The sequence below is a fragment of the Hypanus sabinus genome, chromosome 8 (assembly GCF_030144855.1).
Source record: "Hypanus sabinus isolate sHypSab1 chromosome 8, sHypSab1.hap1, whole genome shotgun sequence".
Lineage (NCBI taxonomy): Eukaryota > Metazoa > Chordata > Chondrichthyes > Myliobatiformes > Dasyatidae > Hypanus > Hypanus sabinus.
Window position 1 is genome coordinate 80,391,964 of NC_082713.1, and position 19,328 is coordinate 80,411,291.

Below are 19,328 nucleotides of genomic sequence, written 5' to 3' on the forward strand. Positions count from 1 at the left end.
ATAGAAGCAATATTTAGGAGTATGTATAGTTTTCTTCTTGTGAAAGAAATTAGATCCTGCAGCAATGAAATCTTATTTTTTTTATATAAAAAGACATCTGTGGTCAACACCATATTAACAGATAAATTCAGGGGTTATTTTTGTAACCATGTCAGTACAGGAGTGACTTAGCATTTATTATGGCATTGGACAGATATATTGAGAAACTATATTTTTCATTTTAAAAGGTAGTGTTTTTATGCAATAGATGCCTATATCAGCTAGTTAATGATCCCATGTCCTGGCTAGAATTAAATAAAACCATTTATTGTCGTGAAGGTGCGACAAATGAATGCTTGTTAACTGTGGAAACTAGTATTAGAATTAATTTGCTTTGTTCTGAATGATAGGATAAGATGCTGTTACAGATTTGTGTTATTTTTTGGTTTTGCTGCTGATGTACAGTTTATAGTAGAGATTCTGGTGCTTTATTTTTACATTTCTGCTGCTTATACTTCAAAGAGGGCATCTAACAATTTTATTTCCAAATCTAAATACAAATAAACTGACAACCAGATTTAACCATTAAACTTGTGTTACCAGTTATGGATAATTATAGCTTGGACACAATATTCTTTATGTATTAGGAATTTCAATTCCTGCTTCATGTAGAGATACTGGGAAGATTGTCCTTGATGTGTATAAACATCATCCAGAAAATATAGCTTCATTGTAGAATTATTTTACACAAAATCTCGATGCTTTGAAACAGAATATTTTTCTTGGTTTAAACCCAAAACTGTCTGGCAATTTTCTGTACATTGCTGCTACCTGAACAAATGACCCTTCGGTGCTGGTAAAGTCTTTGGTAATGCATTTGCACAGAGGAGCATATGATTAAGAGCATTTAGAAAATCTTTACAAGTAAACTAATTTCCATCAGTTCAGAGCTGAGGGAATCTTTCAGCTACAAGACTTCAGTAGAATGTCACAAGGTACAATCAGATTGTTCATGTGTGATTTCAGTAGACTTTGTTTCTAGCCCCTCGCTCTTGTCATGTTCAGTTTTTATTTTTTCTAGCAGCAGAAGTTTTGGAAATTTGTTGAACAGAAGAGTGAATCAGATTCATACTATGCCAATTAATTTACACAAATGCTTCTACCTTGTGAAAGCAGAGCACTTTGTATGAATCAGTATGTTGTGGAGCAGGCACTCAGTGGACAAGGCAGCATTGTGGAAGGCCTGGTCAGTGTGGTGAGGCTGCAGTGGTTGTTGGTGGATAGAGTGATACTAATTTTGCTTGCTCGACTGTAGCCAGCCAAGTAGAGGCTGTTGAAATTGAAGGCCTAAATGAAACCTGAATATTGGTGTCTGAAGTTTGGGTAGTTGAGCTCTGATTTGAGCAGAGGCTGCATGCCGAACTTGAAGGCATATTAACGCCCACTGATTGGTTAAAGAACAGTGTTTATTGACAAATGAGCCCTAACTGGGATAATTGGTGATGAATGATCACATCAACGGTCCAATCATTGCCGGGGCTTAGGGTGGATATTATACAACCTAAGACTTATGAGCAGAATGAGGCTATTTGGCTCATCTAGACTGCTAGCCATCCCATCATGTCTTGATTTATTATCCCCCCTCAGCTCCATCCCATAACCTTTGACACCCTGACTAATCAAGTACCTATCAACCTCCGCTTTAAGTATACCCAATGACTTGTCCGTCAAAGACATACATGGCACTGAATTCCACAGATTCACTACCCTCTGGCTGCATCAATTTTTTCTCATCTCTGTTCTAAATGGACATAACTTCTATTCTGAGGTTCCTTCCTCTTTCTTCTAAACTCCAGTGAGTACAGACCCAGTGCCATTAAGCGTACCTCATATGTTTACACTTCATTTCCTGTAATCATTCTTGTGAACCTCTTCTGGACCCTTTCGAATGCTAGTACATCTTAGACCAGGGCCCAAAATTTCTCACAATATATGAAGTGCAGTCTGACTAATGTCTTATAAAGTCTCAACAACACATCCTTGCTATTATGTTCTAATTCTCTTGAAATGAATGCTAACGTTGTGTATGCTTTCCTTACCACTGACCAAACCTGCAAGTTGACCTTTAGGGAATTCAGTATGAGGATTCCCAAATTCCTTTGCACCTCCTGATTTTAAAAAAATTCTCCCCATTTAGAAAATAGTCTCTGGCTTTATTCCTTCTATCAAAGTGCATGAACATACACTTACCAACACTTCATTCCATCTGCCACTTCTTTACCTGTTCTCCCTATCTGTCCAAGTCCTTCTGTAGACTCTCTACTTCATTAACAATACCTGCCCCTCCACCTATCTTTGTATCATCTACAACTTGGCCACAAAGGCATCAATTCCATCATCCAAATTATTGGCATAAAATGTGAAAAGAAGCAGTCCCAACAATGACCCTTGTGGAACACCACTAGCCACTGACAGCCAATCAGAAAATGCCTTTTTAATTCCCACTCTTTGTGTCCTGCCAGTCAGCCAATGCTCTATCCATGCTTGTATTTTTCCTGTAATACAATAGGCTCTTATCTTGTTAAGTAGTCTCATGTGCAACACCTTGTCAAAAGCCTTTTGAAAATCCAAGTGTACAACATTCACTGACTCTCCTTTGTCTAATGTGCTTGTTATTTCCTCAAAGAATTCAAACAGATTTGTCAGACAAGATTTTCCCTTGAGAAAACCATGCTGACTTTGGTTTTATTTTATTATGTGTCTCTAAGTACCCCGAAACCACATCCTCAATAGTGGACTCCAACATCTTCCAACCACTGAAGTCAGACTAACTAGCTTATAATGTTCTTTTTTTCTGCTTCCCTTCCTCTTTATTGTGTGGAGTGACACTTGCAGTTTTCCAATCCGAGAGATCCATTCCAGAATCTAGTGATTCCTGAAAGATCATGACTAATGTCTGCACAGTCTTTTCACCTACCTCTTTCAGAATCCTGGGCTATACACCATCTTGTCCAACTGACTTATCCACCTTCAGACCTTTCAGTTTTCCAAGCACCTTCTTAGTAATAGCAACTACACTCACTCTGCCCTTGACGTTTTTGAGTTTCTAGCATACTGCTAGTGTCTTCCACAGTGACACAAAATACTTAAATTCAACCACCATTTCTTTGACTGCATTATTACCTTTCCAGATCATTTTCCAGTGGACTAATATCCAACCTCTTTTACTCTTGAAATACCTGAAAAAAATGGTATCCTCTTTGTTATTGGCTGGCTTGCCATATTTCAGCTTTTCTTTCTTTATGGTTCTTTTTTGTTTTTTTTTTGTTTTTAAGAACTTCCTGATCCTCTTAACTTCCCACTTATTTTTGCTATATTATTTGGCCCCTCTTCTGCTTTTATTTTGTCTTTGACTTTGCTTGTTAGCCATGGTTGTGTCATCCTCCCTTTAGAATACTAATTCATCTTTGGTATGTATTTATCGTACACCTTACGCATTGCTCCCAGAAGCTTCAACCATTGCTGATCTGCCATCATTCCTATGACCTCTTCCCTTTTCTTACCTATGTCATCGATACCAATATGCTCACTCTCCTCCTTTCAAATGCTGTAGACCTGATACTTGACATTTCTGACGTTGGCACCTGGGAGGCAACGCACCATCATATTATAGGGTCATATAACCATCTAACAATTACAGCGCAGACCATAGTCATACAGCAGGAAGCTGCCCCTTCTTCCCAGTCATTTCATGCCAACTATGTTGCTTAGCAAGCTACTCCCATCTGCCAACATTTAATCTGCAGTGCTCTAAACATCTATCCATGTTCTTGTCTAGATAGCTTTTAAAAGTTGCTAATGTGCCTGCCTCTGCCACTATTTCTGGCAGCTGATTCCAAATGCTCACTAATCTTTGCATGAAGAAGCAAGCTGATCCCGAAGTTCCTTTTAAATCTGTCAATCCTGATTTTAAACACACGATCTGTTGTTTTTAGTGTCCACTGCCCTGGAAAAAGGCAATGCATTTTTACCCTGTGTGTGATCCTCATGATCCTCTATATCTCTACCGGGTGACCCTTCAATCTCCTGGATTCCAAGGGAATGAAGCACTAGTCAATGAAACTTTTCCTGGTAAGGAGGCCATATTGGAGACTCAAGGATGTCCTGTGGTTAGGAGAGTGAATTTCTACTTATGTTGAAGAGTTGGAATTGGGACCTCCAGTGTGTTTAATAACTGGACTGTCAGTGTGCCTCTGGAGTAGTATTGGTGGGTTAGGAGAATGGGAAGGTGAGTTTGTTGTCTAAGGAGTGTGAATGGTGGTGTGTTTGGTCATGAGGATATAAGATAAATAATAGGACGTGGTTATTGAAGTTCCAGGCCAGCACACACAATAATTTTGGCAGTTACCAACAGATAGTCTAATTTCTTCAGCAATGTTTCAGGAGTTTTGAATGGGAATTGCCATCTGATATGTGTGGTTTGAAAGCAGGAAGTGTCCAGTAAAGTTTAGGGTTTTGTGAAAGACATGGGGAAAGTCCATTTAGTGCTCAAATAAACTGCAATGTAATCACATTGTTAAATCTCAGCACTTTTTGTAAATCCTTGCGAGGTCAAAAAAGTCACCCTGGTACTGTACAAAGAATATTACATGTTACTATCATTAATGACACACAGTAAGCAAATGTAAAAATGACTTTGCTTATTAGATTACACCAATAATATTGAGGTGAGTAACAAGATCATCTGTTTGTTCCTTGATGAATGAGAATTTTTCGGAGAAATGAGTTTCAGTTGTACAGCATTGCTTCTGATTGAAGGAGGAATGTAGATCAGGTATGCCTATGATTTTGTTTTTAAGGCCACAATATTTGAGTCCTCAGACAAAGGGATGGTATCAAAGGATAATAAGATGGGAAAAGTAATATACTAATTTAAAAATGAAGGGACGATGGTCAGCCAATCCAATAACAGTGACAGGAAAACTTAACAATAATTTCTTGCAGAATTCTATTGAGATCTTGAAAAATGAGCTATTAGATAGAAGTTGGTGTGCATGGAAAGACAAATTATGTTTTACCAATGTGATATCCTTTGATAAAAGGGTAGCCAGGTTGACCTACTTATATGAACTTTAAAAATACCTTAGTCAGAAGTACCACCTCATATAATTTAAAGAGTTTGGGGTTAAAATAGCAATGTACTGTAGTGTGAATACAAAACCAATAAGGGTAGAAAACAAAGCAGCATTAAGTATCAGCCTCCATGCAGGCTGAGAGTGCTGTTGTAGTCTGGTAGACTAACCTTTACCTTGCTGAAGCCAGATGCCACCTCTTACCCTTTGAAAAGTACCCCAGTAAGGAGCATTTGGAAATTGTCTCCTGCATCATCACCAATATCATTGATTCTGGAGATCTCCCATCCACTGCCACCAATTTCATATTTCTCTTACCCCACAATGCTTGTTTTCCCAAAGTCATGGGATAGCAATGGACACCCGCATGGACTTTGGCTAGGCTGGCATTTTCTTTTACTACATAGAACAGTTCATGTTCCCGGCCTTCCCTTGTCATGCTCCTCAACTCTATTGCGCTACACTGAAGACTGCATTGGTGCTGCTTCATGCATCTATGCTACTCTCGTCAATTTCATCAACTTTGCCTCCAATTTCCATGCTGCCCTTAATTCACTTGTTCCACCTTGACACCTCTCTCTCCTTTCCTGATCTCTCTGCCTCCATCTCTGGAAACAAACTGTTTACTATGTCCTTGTAAATCTACTGATTGTCTTGTCTAATTTGACTATACCTCTTCCTATCCTGTCTCCTGTAAAAATGCTATTCCCTTTTCTCAGTTCCTTTGCCTCTGCTGCATCTGTTCCCAGCATGAGACTTTTCCTTTCCAGGACATCAGAGATGTATTCCTTCTTCAAACAATGGGGATTTCCTTCCTCCATCATTAATGATGTACTTACCTATATCTCCGTTTCCCAGACATCTGTGCCTACCCCGTCTTCCCACCATCTTAACAGCGAACCTTAACAGTGTTCCTTTTGTTCTCAGCTACCACCCTATGATCTCTGCATTCAACACATCATTCTCCCCTACTTCCACCACCTCTAATGGGATCATAGCACCAAACACATCTTTATAATCCTCCTGATCTCTGCTTTCTTCAGGGATTGCCTTGTTCAGTTCTCTCTCCCCACTAATCTTCCTACCAACACATATGTTTGCAAGTGGCCAAATTGCTACACCTGCCCATTCACTTCCTTCCTTGCCTCCATTCAGGACCCCAAATAATTGTTCCGGGTGTGGCAGTATTTCATCTGAGAATCTGTTGGGGTAATCTGTTGTATCCAGAACTTCAAATGCAGCCTCCTCTGCACTGGTGAGACCTGATGTAGATTGGTGGACCACCTTGTCAAGCACCGCCAAAAGTGGAATTTCCCAGTGGTCAACCATCTTAATTCCTATCCCATTCCCATTCCATGATGTGTCCACTCCCAGGGTAGAGAAGCAACACCACATATTCCGTCTAGGTAGCCTCCAACCTGATGGCATGAACATTGATTTCTTCTTCCTGTAATTTTTTCCCTCCCCCTTCCCTCTTCTTCTATTCCCCACTCTGGCCTCTTACCTCTTCTCTTCACCTGCCTATCATGTCACCCTGGTTCCTCTTCCTCTTCCTTTCTCTCATGGTCCACTCCCCTCTCCTATCTGATTCCTTCTTCTGTAGCCTTTACCTTTTCCCACCCACTTGGAGTCATCTATCACCTTCTAGCTAGTCCTCCTTCCCCTCCCCACTCTGTTTTATTCTAGCAGTTTTCCCCCTTCCTTTCCAGTCCTGAAGAAGGGTTTTAGCCCAAAACATCAACTTTTTTCTTTTCCACTGATACTGCCTGCTCTGCTGAATTCCTCCTGTATTTTGTGTGTGTTGTATCCATGGAAAGGAATAAACAGTCGATATTTAGGGCCAAGAACCTTCATCAGGATTGGAAAGGAAAAGAGAAGAAGCCAGAATGTGATGGGGAGAGGGGAAGGAGTATAAAATAGCAGCTGATAGCTGAACCCAGGGGAGGGGGAAGGTGGGTGGGTGAAGAGGGTACAATGAAGTGAGAAGCTGGGGGGTGATAGGTGGAAGAGTTGAGGGGCTGAAGAAGAAGGAATCTGATAACAGAGAACAATAGAACTTTGTGGGGAGGAGGGGAAAGAGGAGATGCATGAGAGGGAGGTGATTGGCAGATGAGGACAAGGGGTAAAATGGGAGCCAGGTTGTGGAATGGAAAAAGAGAAGAATGATGAAGGAGAAATAGAGGTGAGAGAGGAATTAAGTGCCATCAGGGAGGAGTGGACAAAGTAGTAACGTAGAGAGCAAACCCCACAGAAAGCAGACAATTGGAGGGTGGAGGAGAAAGATGTGTTTAGTGGTAGGATCCTATTGCAGTCAGTGGAAATTACAGAGAATGATGTGCTGGATGTGGAAGCTCGTGAGCTGGTAGTTAAGGACAAGGGGAGCTCAATCCCAGTTATGGTGATGGAACTGTCAAGTGAGAGGGAATGTCCAGGAAATAGAGAAGATGCGAGTGAGCGAAGGGTAGATAGTAGAGGAAGAGAAACTCATTCTTTGAAAAAAGAGACCATCGCAGATGTTCTGGAATGGAAAGCTTCATACTGACAACAGGTGCAGTAGTGATGGAGGAACTGAGAAAACTGAATAGCATTTTTACAAGTGACATACTGGGAAGAGGTATGGACAAGGTAGCTGTGACATTCAGAGATTGAGATAAGAGAAATTGAGTAAGGGGGAGAGATATCATAGATGGACCAAGTAAATTTGAGGACAGGAGGCAAAATTGATGAAATTGGATGAGCAATGAAGCAGTATGTCATCAATGTACCAATGTAGTCATCCATTGAAGGACTTGGGGAACGTTCTAGTGTAGGTTTGAAGCATGCATTGTTCCATGTAGCCAATGGAAAGTCAGGCATAGTTGGGGCCCACGTAGGTGGAGAAAATGGGAGGAACTGAAAGAGAAATTGTTGTGCTTGGGGACTGGTTCTTCCAGATGGAGGAGGATAACTAGTTGGGTCTTTTGTTGAGAAAGGAGCGGAGTTAATTCGGTCTGTTGTCTAGAAAGAAGTGGGAGAGATTTAAGGCCTTCTTGATGGGGGATTGAATTGTATTGGGACTGCGTATCCATGGTGAAAATGATCCTATCACGGCCAGGGAATCGAAAAGTTGTTGAGGTTGAGAGCATGTAAAGTTTTACGGACCTTGGTGGGAAGGGACACCCAAGAGAGATGGAATAGAGTTGAGGTACTTGGACATGTCTTCCACGTGGTGGGAGCAGCCAGAGACAGTGGGCCTACCTGGACAGTCAGGTTTGGGGATCTTGAGTAGGGGCTAGAAATGATCAGTGCTGGGTAAGGGAACTATGAGTTTGTTGGCAGTAGATGGAAGTTCTCCAAAGTTGATGATATCAGAGACATTTTCTGAAGGTCCTGAGTGGAGTCCTTTTCAAGGTAACAAGTATCTGAGAGTAGCCACCCGGACTCAGCAAGGTGGAGATCAAACTGCCACACTGCATCAGCACCCCATTTCTCTGCAGGTTTGATGGTAAGGTTGGGATTGGTACAGAGAGAGTGGAGGGAAGTCCTTTTATCCTTTTTAAAGGGTTACAGTTCGAGCAGCATAGAAGAGTGCAGAAGTTGAGCCAGTTGATTTTTTGTGGGCAATTGGAGATGAAAAGATCCAGATCAGGCAGAAAACCAGAGTGGGGTGCTCCAAGAAATGGAGAAGGGTTGGAGACAGGAAAGAAATGATCGTGTGGGCTGGGGAATTGGGTGTGGAATTCACTGAGGTGCTGGCAAAGGGGGACAGAGGGAAGCTCCTTACTGAGGGCAGAGGGGAAAGTCAGAGGGAATGGTGAAGACACTGCAGGGATTAGAGCTGGGATCAGAGGTGGGAGGAGAGTTGGTGGCATTAGATGAAGCTGAGGGTTAGGCTGTACAGAGAATGTAGGGTGGGATGAAGTTAGTCTCTGAGGACTCAGAGAGCAAAGGGGAACCTGAGAGACCCAGGACTAGAGAGGGGTGGTGGGAGAAGGCGAGCCCAGTGGCCCAGTGACAGTGTCTCAGCTTGGAGTTGGTGCCCAATGTCGGGGCAGGAACCAGAGCTAGAAGCTGCATATTTTGCAGTCTAGAGTGGTTCGAACCAGAGTTGGCACTGGTGGGAGCTGCATGACATCTTTGAAGCTGAAGTTGGCGTCAGTGGTATCTACAGTCTGGTGTCGTTCAGGGCCTCACCGTAGATGACCTGCCTGACCTGAGTTCCTCTAGCATTTTGTGCATGTTGCTCTTGATTGTGAGCATCAGCAGAAGCTCTTGTGCTTATTAAAGTTGTGACCTGGTTTTGAGTAATTTTGAAAGTTTGTGGGTTAAGTAAATACCAGAAAAAGTATTGAGGTGTTTGGTAAAGACAAATGGATGTAAGTTAGTGATCAGGTGAAACTGGATAGTCTAGACAGTGTCTGGCTGCAATGATCACCATTCTACACAGCAGCGTAAAAATCAGATGCTCGGTAATCTGGGATTCAGTTTTGGCTGTCCAAGAAGCTGCTGAATTAAAGAACCAGATCCACTTCATAACTGACCTCTCTCCTGGCTGGAGAATCTAATGCATTCAAATGAGGTTTTGTATGGATAGTTTCAGACAATTTGTTATGTCCTAAGTCAGTTAATGGCTTCTCAATGTAATCTTTTTAAATTTTTAAAAAATGTACTTAATGTTTGTTTCTGTTTACCCCATTACTTTGGTCATGTGTGATCAGAGAGCTGTATAGGTGGTCAGTGGGTGGGACCCTAAGTTATACTGCATAAGGCATTGTCACTAAAACAATTCATAGCAACCACTTTGGCAATAACATCTAACTTCCCAGAATGCTGGTTTAAAAAAAGTCTTGGGGGGGGGGGGGGGGTTCTTGCCTGATCCTATCCAAGGCAGATGTGCCTTGTTGATGGGACAAGTAAGGAGAGACTATATAAATTAAGGTTTTTAAAGGGCTGGAAGAATGAAGAAGCAGGAATATGTGCCTTTTTTTTTCTAAAAGCATAGAAATGAAATGCAAGGATGGATTATTATGTTGCAACCTACACACCAGAAAAGTTGTAATTTTGCAGGTTGTGATCTGGAATACTCTGCTTGCAATGATGGTGCAAGCAGAGCTAATAATAACATTCAGAAAAGGGTCTGGGGGAATTGATGAGAATATGGAGAGAATTAAGTAGTTTGAGTTGAATTGGTGTTATTATGGGTGCTTGATGGTCAGCATTTATTCGATGAGCTGAAGGGCCTACTTTCATCCTGTACCTCTCTGATCATGAGAAATGGACAAATAAATGAAGGGATAGTGTTCACACAACTTTGGGAAAGAGAGGGAAATTTAATTATATGGATGGCTTAACAAGGAGAAGGCCAAATAGCTTCCTGTAAGCTTGTTTTTTTTGGATAATTCCACAAATATTAGTAATATTGATTAACTGATGACACTTTATCTATCGTGGCATCACAGTAGCATTGTGGTTAACACAATGCTATTACAGCTTGGGGTGTCGGAGTTTAATTCCAGCGCCCTCTGTAAACAAAGTAGGTATGTTCCTTCCTCTGTGTGTGGATTTTACCTGGTTGCTGTGATTAGTCTAGGGCAGGGGTCAGCAACCTTTACCACTGAAAGAGCCACTTGGACCCGTTTCCCACAGAAAAGAAAACACTGGGAGCCGCAAAACCCGTTTGACATTTAAAATGAAATAACACTGCATACAACGTTTTGTTTTGCCTTTATGCTATGTATAAACAAACTATAATGTGTTGCATTTATGAAATTGATGAACTCCTGCAGAGAAAACAAAATTACATTTCTGCATGCAACAAAAACATTCTGAACTCCGAAAAAAAGACGTTGGGTTGAAGGTTACTTTTAAGTAAAATACTCAACGTCTATTTGAGTCCTTCTTGTATTTATGAAAAACGCCAAACTTAAATTTGCCGCCAGCAGCAAACCAAAAATAACGTCAGCCAGCTGTCAACCTGAAAAATAAAAGGACTATTTCACTGAACAATGAAAACATATGAATATACGTAAAATAATAGGCAATTAAAATATTTATCATACTTGGTCAGGTTGACTCACACCCGACAATGCAGTTGTATTCAGTAGGGATGGATCGATGCTTAGGGGAGTGACCGGGAAGGATAATGTGTTTTTTTCCTCTCTGAACTCACAGAAGCATTTCCCAAACGATGTTTGCATTGCGATGATTGCAGAATGTAAATACTCCGAATTTATCATGTCGTGACCTTGTTTGAATTCTCTCAAATTGGGGAAGTGAGATAATGTGCCTTTCTGTAAATCTCTGGCAAGCACTGTCAACTTGCGCTCGAATGCCAAAACATCCTCCAACATGTGCAGGGCTGTACGTCCTTACCCCTGAAGAGCTGTGTTCAGCGTGTTCAGGTGCGCTGTCATGTCTACCATGAAGTGTAGCTTTTTCAGCCACTCTGGCTGTTCCAGCTCAGGAAAGGTGAGCCCTTTGCTGCCCAGGAAAGTTTTCACTTCTTCCAGACACGCGACAAAGCGTTTCAGTACCTCCCCTCTGGACAGCCAGCGATAAAAACACGTTGTAGCAGTGTGCTACGCGCAGTCAGTAAACTGCAGTCAAAGATAGCTTTATTCGAACTAAACAGCCTTGCTTTTAAGCCTCCCTCAACCCGCCCCCCATAGGCGCGGATGCTGCAAAAGACACGTACTCACAAACCCCCATAGGCTATCTTCCTTAGCCTGAACGCTGGCTAATTGTGAGCCGGTTCGGATGTGCCAGGAAATGGGTCGCCACAACGTCTTATTTAGATTGTACAAGATCACCATAATCTTCAAATTTAGAATTACATTTCAAAAACTAACAAACTAACATAAAATACATTTTAATTAAATACTGACCAATTATTTCCCAAAGCCACAGGGAGCCGCAGCACAGACGTAAAAGAGCCACATGTGGCTCCGGAGCCGCGGGTTGCCGACCCCCGGTCTAGGGTTAAAAAGATGGTGGCTTCAAAAAGCTCAAAGGGTCAGAAGGGCCTGTTCTGCAATGTATCTCTAAATAAAATAAATGTGACTTATTGTATAATAATCTATTTATGTTAGTAGCAGTTACTGCAAAACTGCATTGTCTTTGATTATCTATCTAGATCAAAGCTTTTGTGGCTCATTTTGATTTATTTTTCTTTTATATTGAAGAAACATTTCATTATTCAGGAAGTAAAATGTCCAATCTTCTGATGTCGTGGGCTATTTGAATGCCTTTAGAAATCTTTGTTCTACGATCCTGGTGTTCAGATTTTCATTCTAATCATCTGGGAGGTATAGCCCTGAGGAAACTGCTTATCAAACCTTCAGGTTCTCAAAACTGAAACAAAGTCAGTTTCTGTGTGCAAATTTTAAATTAAATTAATTAATAAAAATAAAACTAATAGTTTAATAAATTAAATAATAACTAATTTGAAATGATTTATAGTAAAAAAGTTAAATATAAGTGGTCCAGGTATGATCTCCAGAAAGTCATCTCAAGTAAGAAATGGCAATTCCAGACCAAACTTGAATCACTGAAGGATGCCCAATGTCTTTGACAGGTCTTGAATGCTATCACCTCCTATAAAATGAAAGCAAGCTGCATAAGATGACAACAAGGCTTCACTCCCAGATGAACTCAATGCCTTTTATACTTGTTTTGACCATTAAAACATGGAGGCACCTTTACAAACTCCCAGAGCCTCTATAATTCTGTGATTTCAGTCTTTGAGGTCAACGTGAGAGCATTCTTCAGGAGGTTGAGCCCAGAGAAAGCATCTGGCCCTGACTGAGTACTAAAGACTAGTGCTGATCAACTGGTTAGTATGTCCATTAATATCTTTAACTTCTTGCTTTGGCAGTCTGAGGTACCCACCAGCTTCAAGCTGGCCTCAGTTATACGGGGGCCTAAGAAGAATGTGGTAACTTGCCTCAAAGATTGTCATCCAGTAGCACTGACATCCACTGTGATTAAGTGGTTTGAAATGTGGATGATGAAGCATATCAACTCCTGCCAGAGAAGCAACTTGGATCCACTCCAATCTGCCTACTGTCATAATGGGTCAATAGCGGATGCCATTTCATTGGCTCTTTACTTAGTCATGGAATACCTGGACAGTGAAGATACATGCATCAGGATGTGCTTCATTGTCTACAGATCAGCATTTAATACATCATCCCCTCAAAACTAGACAAAAAAGCTTCCAGTCCTAGGCCTCAATACCCCCTTGTGCAACCAGATCCTCGATTTTTCTCATTTGCAGACTTGGCAATGCAAGACTGTTTGCTTAGCTCCCTGCTCTGCTTGCTTTACATCTATGCACAGCTCCAATGCAATATTCAAGTTTGCCAAATCACTGTCATTGGCCGAATCATGGGTGATGACAAATCAGCATATAGGATGGGGATTAAAAATCTGGTTGAGTAGTGTCACAACAATAACCTCTTATTCAATGTCACATGACCAAGAAAATGATTATTGACCAGGTGGAGGAAAATAGAGGTTCATGAGCCTCATAAGGAAATAAGAAGTGGAAAGGGTCAGCAATTTAAAATTTCTTGGTGTTATCATTTCAAAGGATCTGTCCTGGGTCCAGCACATAATGGCCATTCCATAGAAGACAAGGTAGCACCTCTACTTTGTTAGAAGTTTACATAGATTCGGCATATTATCTAAAACTTCGGCAAACTTCTATAGATGTGTGGTGGAGAGTATATTGACTGAGTGCATCATGGCCTGGTATGGAAACACTAATGTCCTTATGGAAGAACCTACAAAAAAAAAGTAGTGGATATAGCCCAGTCCATCACAGGTAAAGCTGTCCCCACTATTAAGCACATTTACACAGCGCTGTCCCAGGTAAGCAGCATCCATCAAAGACCCCCACCCCAACATCCAGGTCATGCTGTCTTCTCATTGTTACCATCAGAAAGGAGGTACAGGAGCCTCAGGTCCCACACCACCAGGTTCAGGAACAGTTATTAGCCCTCAATCACTAGGCACTTGAACCAGAAGGAATAACTTCACTCAACCCATCAATGAACTGTTTCCACTGAACAGGACTAATTTTCAAGGATTCTTTATCACATGTTCTTGATATTTATTACTTGTTTATTTATTAGTATTTTTTTTATTTGCAAGGTTAGGTTTGTATTTGCACATTGCTTGTTGTCCGCCCTGTTTGGGGTGGTCTTTCATTGATTTTATCATGTTTCTTATATTTATTTTGATTGCCTGCAAGAAAATGAATCTCAGGGTTGTATATGGTGACATATATGCATGTACTACGATAATAAATTTACTTGTAGTTTGAACTTATTTATCTTGTTGGTTAGACTGCAAGGACTCATAAATAGTAGGCGGTAAATTAGATGTCCCTGAATTGAGTTTCAAGTTTCTTTTCCTTTTCACTGTCCTTTTGATGTTGGAAAATTTCTATGCAGCAATTTCCATTGCTGCTGCTTACACAAAATTGTTTAGTACCAATTTGCTTTTATTCTCACAACACATTGTTCCTGCTGATGTGCACTTTTTCAAAATGATAATTGAAAAAACTTGCTTAATGTACATAATCTTGGTATGATTTACACATTTTTAAAGCTGCATTATGGAATAATGTAAAAATGCTGAGCCGCTGAAAGACTAATTAGTTGGATCGCTATACTGCCTTCTGTGGTATACAGGGCAACTTTCATTTAATTTTATTGTATTAATTTGTTCATTACTCTCTTTGCAGATCTCTAGTTGAAGAGGAGGATCCTCATCTAAAAGTGTCTTTGGCAAGTGGAGACATGGGTGTGACAACCCATTTGCAGTCTTCAAAGACAGGCAATACTCGCTTCTTCACGAGCAATACCCATAGTTCTGCAGTGCTACAGGTATCCCATTTAGAAATAGTTTTCACCAATAATGGTCTAACATTTATTATTTATGACCTCTTCTGGAGAATATTTATCACTGCATATTTCCTTATTCTTGGATAACTTCAACTTCAGAATCAAAATCAGATTCATTATCACTGACAAACCTGTTGTTTTCTGGCATCCTCATAATGCACAGACATTAAAACTACTATGCATTACAAAATACATAAATAGCGTCAAAAAAGGAATAATAACGTTATGTTCATGGGCTCAAGAACAATTGAGAAATATGATGGAGGGAAAGAAGCTGAATTGTTGAGTGTGGGTCTTCAGGCTCCCTTACTTACCCTTCTCCCTGATGGTAGTACAGGTAGCCCCCGTTTTTCAAACGTTCACTTTACGACAGCTCGCTGTTACAAAAGACCTACATTGGTACCTGTTTTCGCTAACCAAAATGGATTTTCACTTTTACAAAGAAAAGACGCCCGCTTTATACGTGTGTTTACCCCAAGAAAGACTACCATGACCGTGAAGCCTTGTGCGGGCAGTTGCGTGTGTAGGCGTGTACGTGCCAATTTTTTTTCTCCAGATAGATTTTGGCTCACTGTCTTCCCGATTTTGATAAATGAAACTACACGGTACATACAATATTTCTACTTTATATAGGCTATGTATTTATCATATCATTCCTGCTTTTACTATAGATTTGTGTTATTTTGGGTCTAATGTATTATTTGGTATGATTTGGTAGGTTATTTTTTGGGTCTTGGAACGCTCAAAAATTTTTCCCATATAAATTAATGGTAATTGCTTCTTTGCTTTATGACATTTCGGCTTACAAACGGTTTCATAGGAGCACTCTACTTTCGGAAAATGAAGGAAACCTGTAATGAGAAAAGAGCATATCCTTGATGGAAGAAAGAGTTGTGCCATGATGGAGTTGGCTGTCTATAACCCTCTGCAACCTCTCGTGATTCTGTGCACTGGTGGCTTCATACCAGACTGTCATGTAACCAATCAGAATATTCTCCAGTATACATCTATAGAAATTTGTGAGATTCCTTGATAACATACCAAATCTCCTCAAATTCCTAACACGGTAGAACCAGTGGTGTGTGTTCTTTATGATTGCATCAATATATTGGGTCCAGGATTAATCCTTTGAGATATTGCCACCCAGAAACTTGAAGCTACTCACCCTTTCCACTGCAGACCTGTGAGGACCTGTCTGTGTTCTCCTAGTTTCCCTTTTACAAAGTCTACAATCAGCTCCTTGCTCTTGTTGATGTTAAGTTTGAGGTTGTTGTTACTATCTATCTCTATCAGTTATCTCAATCCTGTACCAACATCTGAGATTCTGCCAATAACAGTGGTATCATCTGCATACAGTGCCTTGTAAGATTATTCAGCCCCAACCCTTTATTCACATAAATGAGTATTACAACCAGGGATTATGATCAATTTAACTGAGAATTTTATTTGTGAATTGGATTTTATTTGCTCCCAATTCTTCTTCCACTACATTGACAACTGAATTGGTACTGCTTCACGCACCTATGCTGAGCTTATCAGTTTTATGAACATTGCCTCTAACTTCCACGCTGCCCTTAAAATCACTCCGTCCATTTCTGACTCCTCTCTCCCCTTACTCGATCTCTCTATCTCTGAAGACAAACTATCAAGCAACATCTTTTATAAACCTACTATTCCTATGGTTATCCTGACAATACCTCTTCCCATCTCATCTCTTTTAAAAATGCTATTATCTTGTCTCAGTTTCTTTGTCTTCATTGCATCTGTTCCCAGAATGTGGCTTTCCTTTCCAGGACATTGGTGTCCTCCTCCTTCAAAGAACGGGGTTTCCCTTCCTCCACCATTGATACTGCCCTCACCCACATCTCTTCCACTTCCTGAATATCTGTAGTCACCCCATCTTCCTGCTGCCTCAACAGTGATAGAGCGCCTCATGTACTTACCTACCACCTCATGAGCCTCCACATCTAATACTTCAATCTCCAAATCTATTGCCATCTCCTAAGCAATCCTACCACCAAAATATCTTTACCCTCCTCCCCCCCCCCCCCCCCCACTGCCCCATTTTCTGCAAGGAATGTTCCCTCTGTGATTCATTTGTCCATTTGTTCTTCCCCACTGGTCTCCCTCCCAGAACTTGTCCCTGCAAGCAGTCAAAGTCTTCCATTTAGGGCCCACAAAAAAGTCCTTTCAGGTGAGTTAACACTTCACCTGTGAATCTTCTGGGTTGTTTGTTGTGTCTGTTGCTTCTGATGCAGTCTCCTCTACATTGATGAGACCTGTTGTAAAACTGGGGGATCACTTCATTGAGCACCTCTGCATCCACCAAAAGCAGAACTTACTGGTGGCTGAACACTTTAATTCCCATTCCCATTCTGACATGTCGATCCATGGCTGCTTGTTGTACCACGATGAGGCCATCCTCAGGGTAAAGGAGCAACACCTTATATTCTGTTTGCATAGCCTCCAGCCTAATGGCATGAATAGCAACTAGTTTTGGAAAAAATTCCCTTCCTCTCCCCGTTCTATTTCCCACCCTTATTTCTTCGCACCTATCACCTCCATCCTTTTCTGCCCCCTCCATGCTTCCTTCTCTTTACCTTTCTCCTGTGGTTCACCTCCTCTCCTATCAGATTCCTTCCTCTCCAGTCCTTTACCTTTCCTATCTACCTAGCTTCACCTATCACCTAGCTATCCTCCATCCCCTCTCTACCTTTTCTTTCTGGCATCTTCCCCTTTCCTGAAGAATGGTCTCGGTCCATGTTGACTATTTATTCATTTCCATGGATGCAACTTCACCTGCTAAGCTCCCGCAGCATTTTTTGTGTGTTATTTTGGATTTCCAGCATCTGTTGAATTTCTCATGTTTGTGTTATACTGTCAATGGTTGTTTCAACTGTTTGAGAACTATAATGCATGTAGTTTAATTGTTTCCACATAACTGGGCTGTGCCTAGTTTGGTCTTTGTGATTCTGAATTGATCCCAGTGATTATATATTCATAAATCAATGTTTTCATTTGTTTCGTGTGTCACTTCTTTGAGCTTTTTAAGAAATAAGAAGTGCATCAAGGATGGCCAGGTGGGAATACCTTTCATTTAGAGGCACTTGCAGAAAACCCTTGCTTTTATTAAAAATCAAGAATAATACTTATAGGTGTGAAATCATAATGTAGCTACAGATACATGTGTCAAATGATCATTATTCAGAAGCAAATGTGCAGATTGGACTGTAATGTTGATAAAAGTTGTAAAATTTGTCCGTTGGTACTGGTTAGAAGCTGGATGTACAGGGATTGTGAAAGCATATTTCCAATTGAGTCTTTTGTGTTAATGCAAAACAGGACATGTATTTGTGTGTTTTTCTGGCAGTCGAATGAATTGTCTTTGGCTGTTCTGGAAAAATGCACAAGATGAGAGCTAAGGTCTTCGTGCTTTTTTGTTTACTATCTAATTCAATCACTCGACCAATTCCCTAATTTGATCTTGATACAAAATCAAGCAGTGGACAAGCTACAAGGCAACCCCAAAACATTTCTTGCATATCTTGAAAGGATTTCCTTTGCATCTTTGTTCAACATCAACTTTAAGGGATGCAGTGCCAGAGCCAGATCAGCTGAAGCTTTGCATAATACTGTATCATTCCTAAAAAAGGAGCATAACACTGAAATATTTGCATATATCCTGATATTTATAAAGGCTTTCATTTTCTCCTTGACTTGACTCTGAAATTTGCGCAGTATCCAAGTCTGTACATCCATGTGTGCGAGAATGGAGCATGCTTTTGATTCCCCATGCCACTGGATCAAGATCTCACTCTATTAAATCCCTAGCAACGCACATAAAATGTGGGAGGAACAGCAGGCCAGGCAGCATCTATGGAAAAGAGTAAACGGTCAACATTTTAGGCCGAGACCCTTCATCGAAAGGGGACCAATCTTCTTCCGGGCAGATTCACTAGAGCTGTTGGGAGTGGTTTAAACTAATATGGCAGGGGATGGGAACCAGTATGATGAAGCTGAGGATGAGCCGGTAGGTTTACACGTAGATGATGGGTATAACATGAATTTAAGGAAGGACAAGCCAATGACTGAGTACAAATGCAGTCAGAGCAAAGAGTTAAATGGTATCACAGGGGCAAAATTGAAAAGGGTGAAGAATGCAGGACTGAAGGTGCTGTATTTAAATGTGCAGAACATTTGGAATAAGGTGGGCGAGCTTATGGTTCAATTAGAGATTGGTCAGTGTGACGTTGTGGACATCACTGAATCATGACTGAAGGAATGCCATGATTGGGAGCTTAACATCAAAGGTTATACTTTGTATCAAAAG

General features: G+C 40.8%; 1 protein-coding gene across 7 annotated transcripts in view; it reads left to right on the plus strand.

Annotated features, from left to right (window-relative positions):
* klhl13 (kelch-like family member 13) overlaps nt 1–19,328 on the plus strand; it is a 212,759-nt gene that overhangs the window by 148,528 nt on the left and 44,903 nt on the right. For all 7 annotated transcript variants that reach the window (XM_059977420.1, XM_059977417.1, XM_059977416.1 and 4 more), the window contains one exon: nt 14,839–14,980. In XM_059977420.1, coding sequence (XP_059833403.1) covers nt 14,839–14,980 — 142 coding nt within the window. The remainder of the gene's footprint in view (nt 1–14,838; nt 14,981–19,328) is intronic.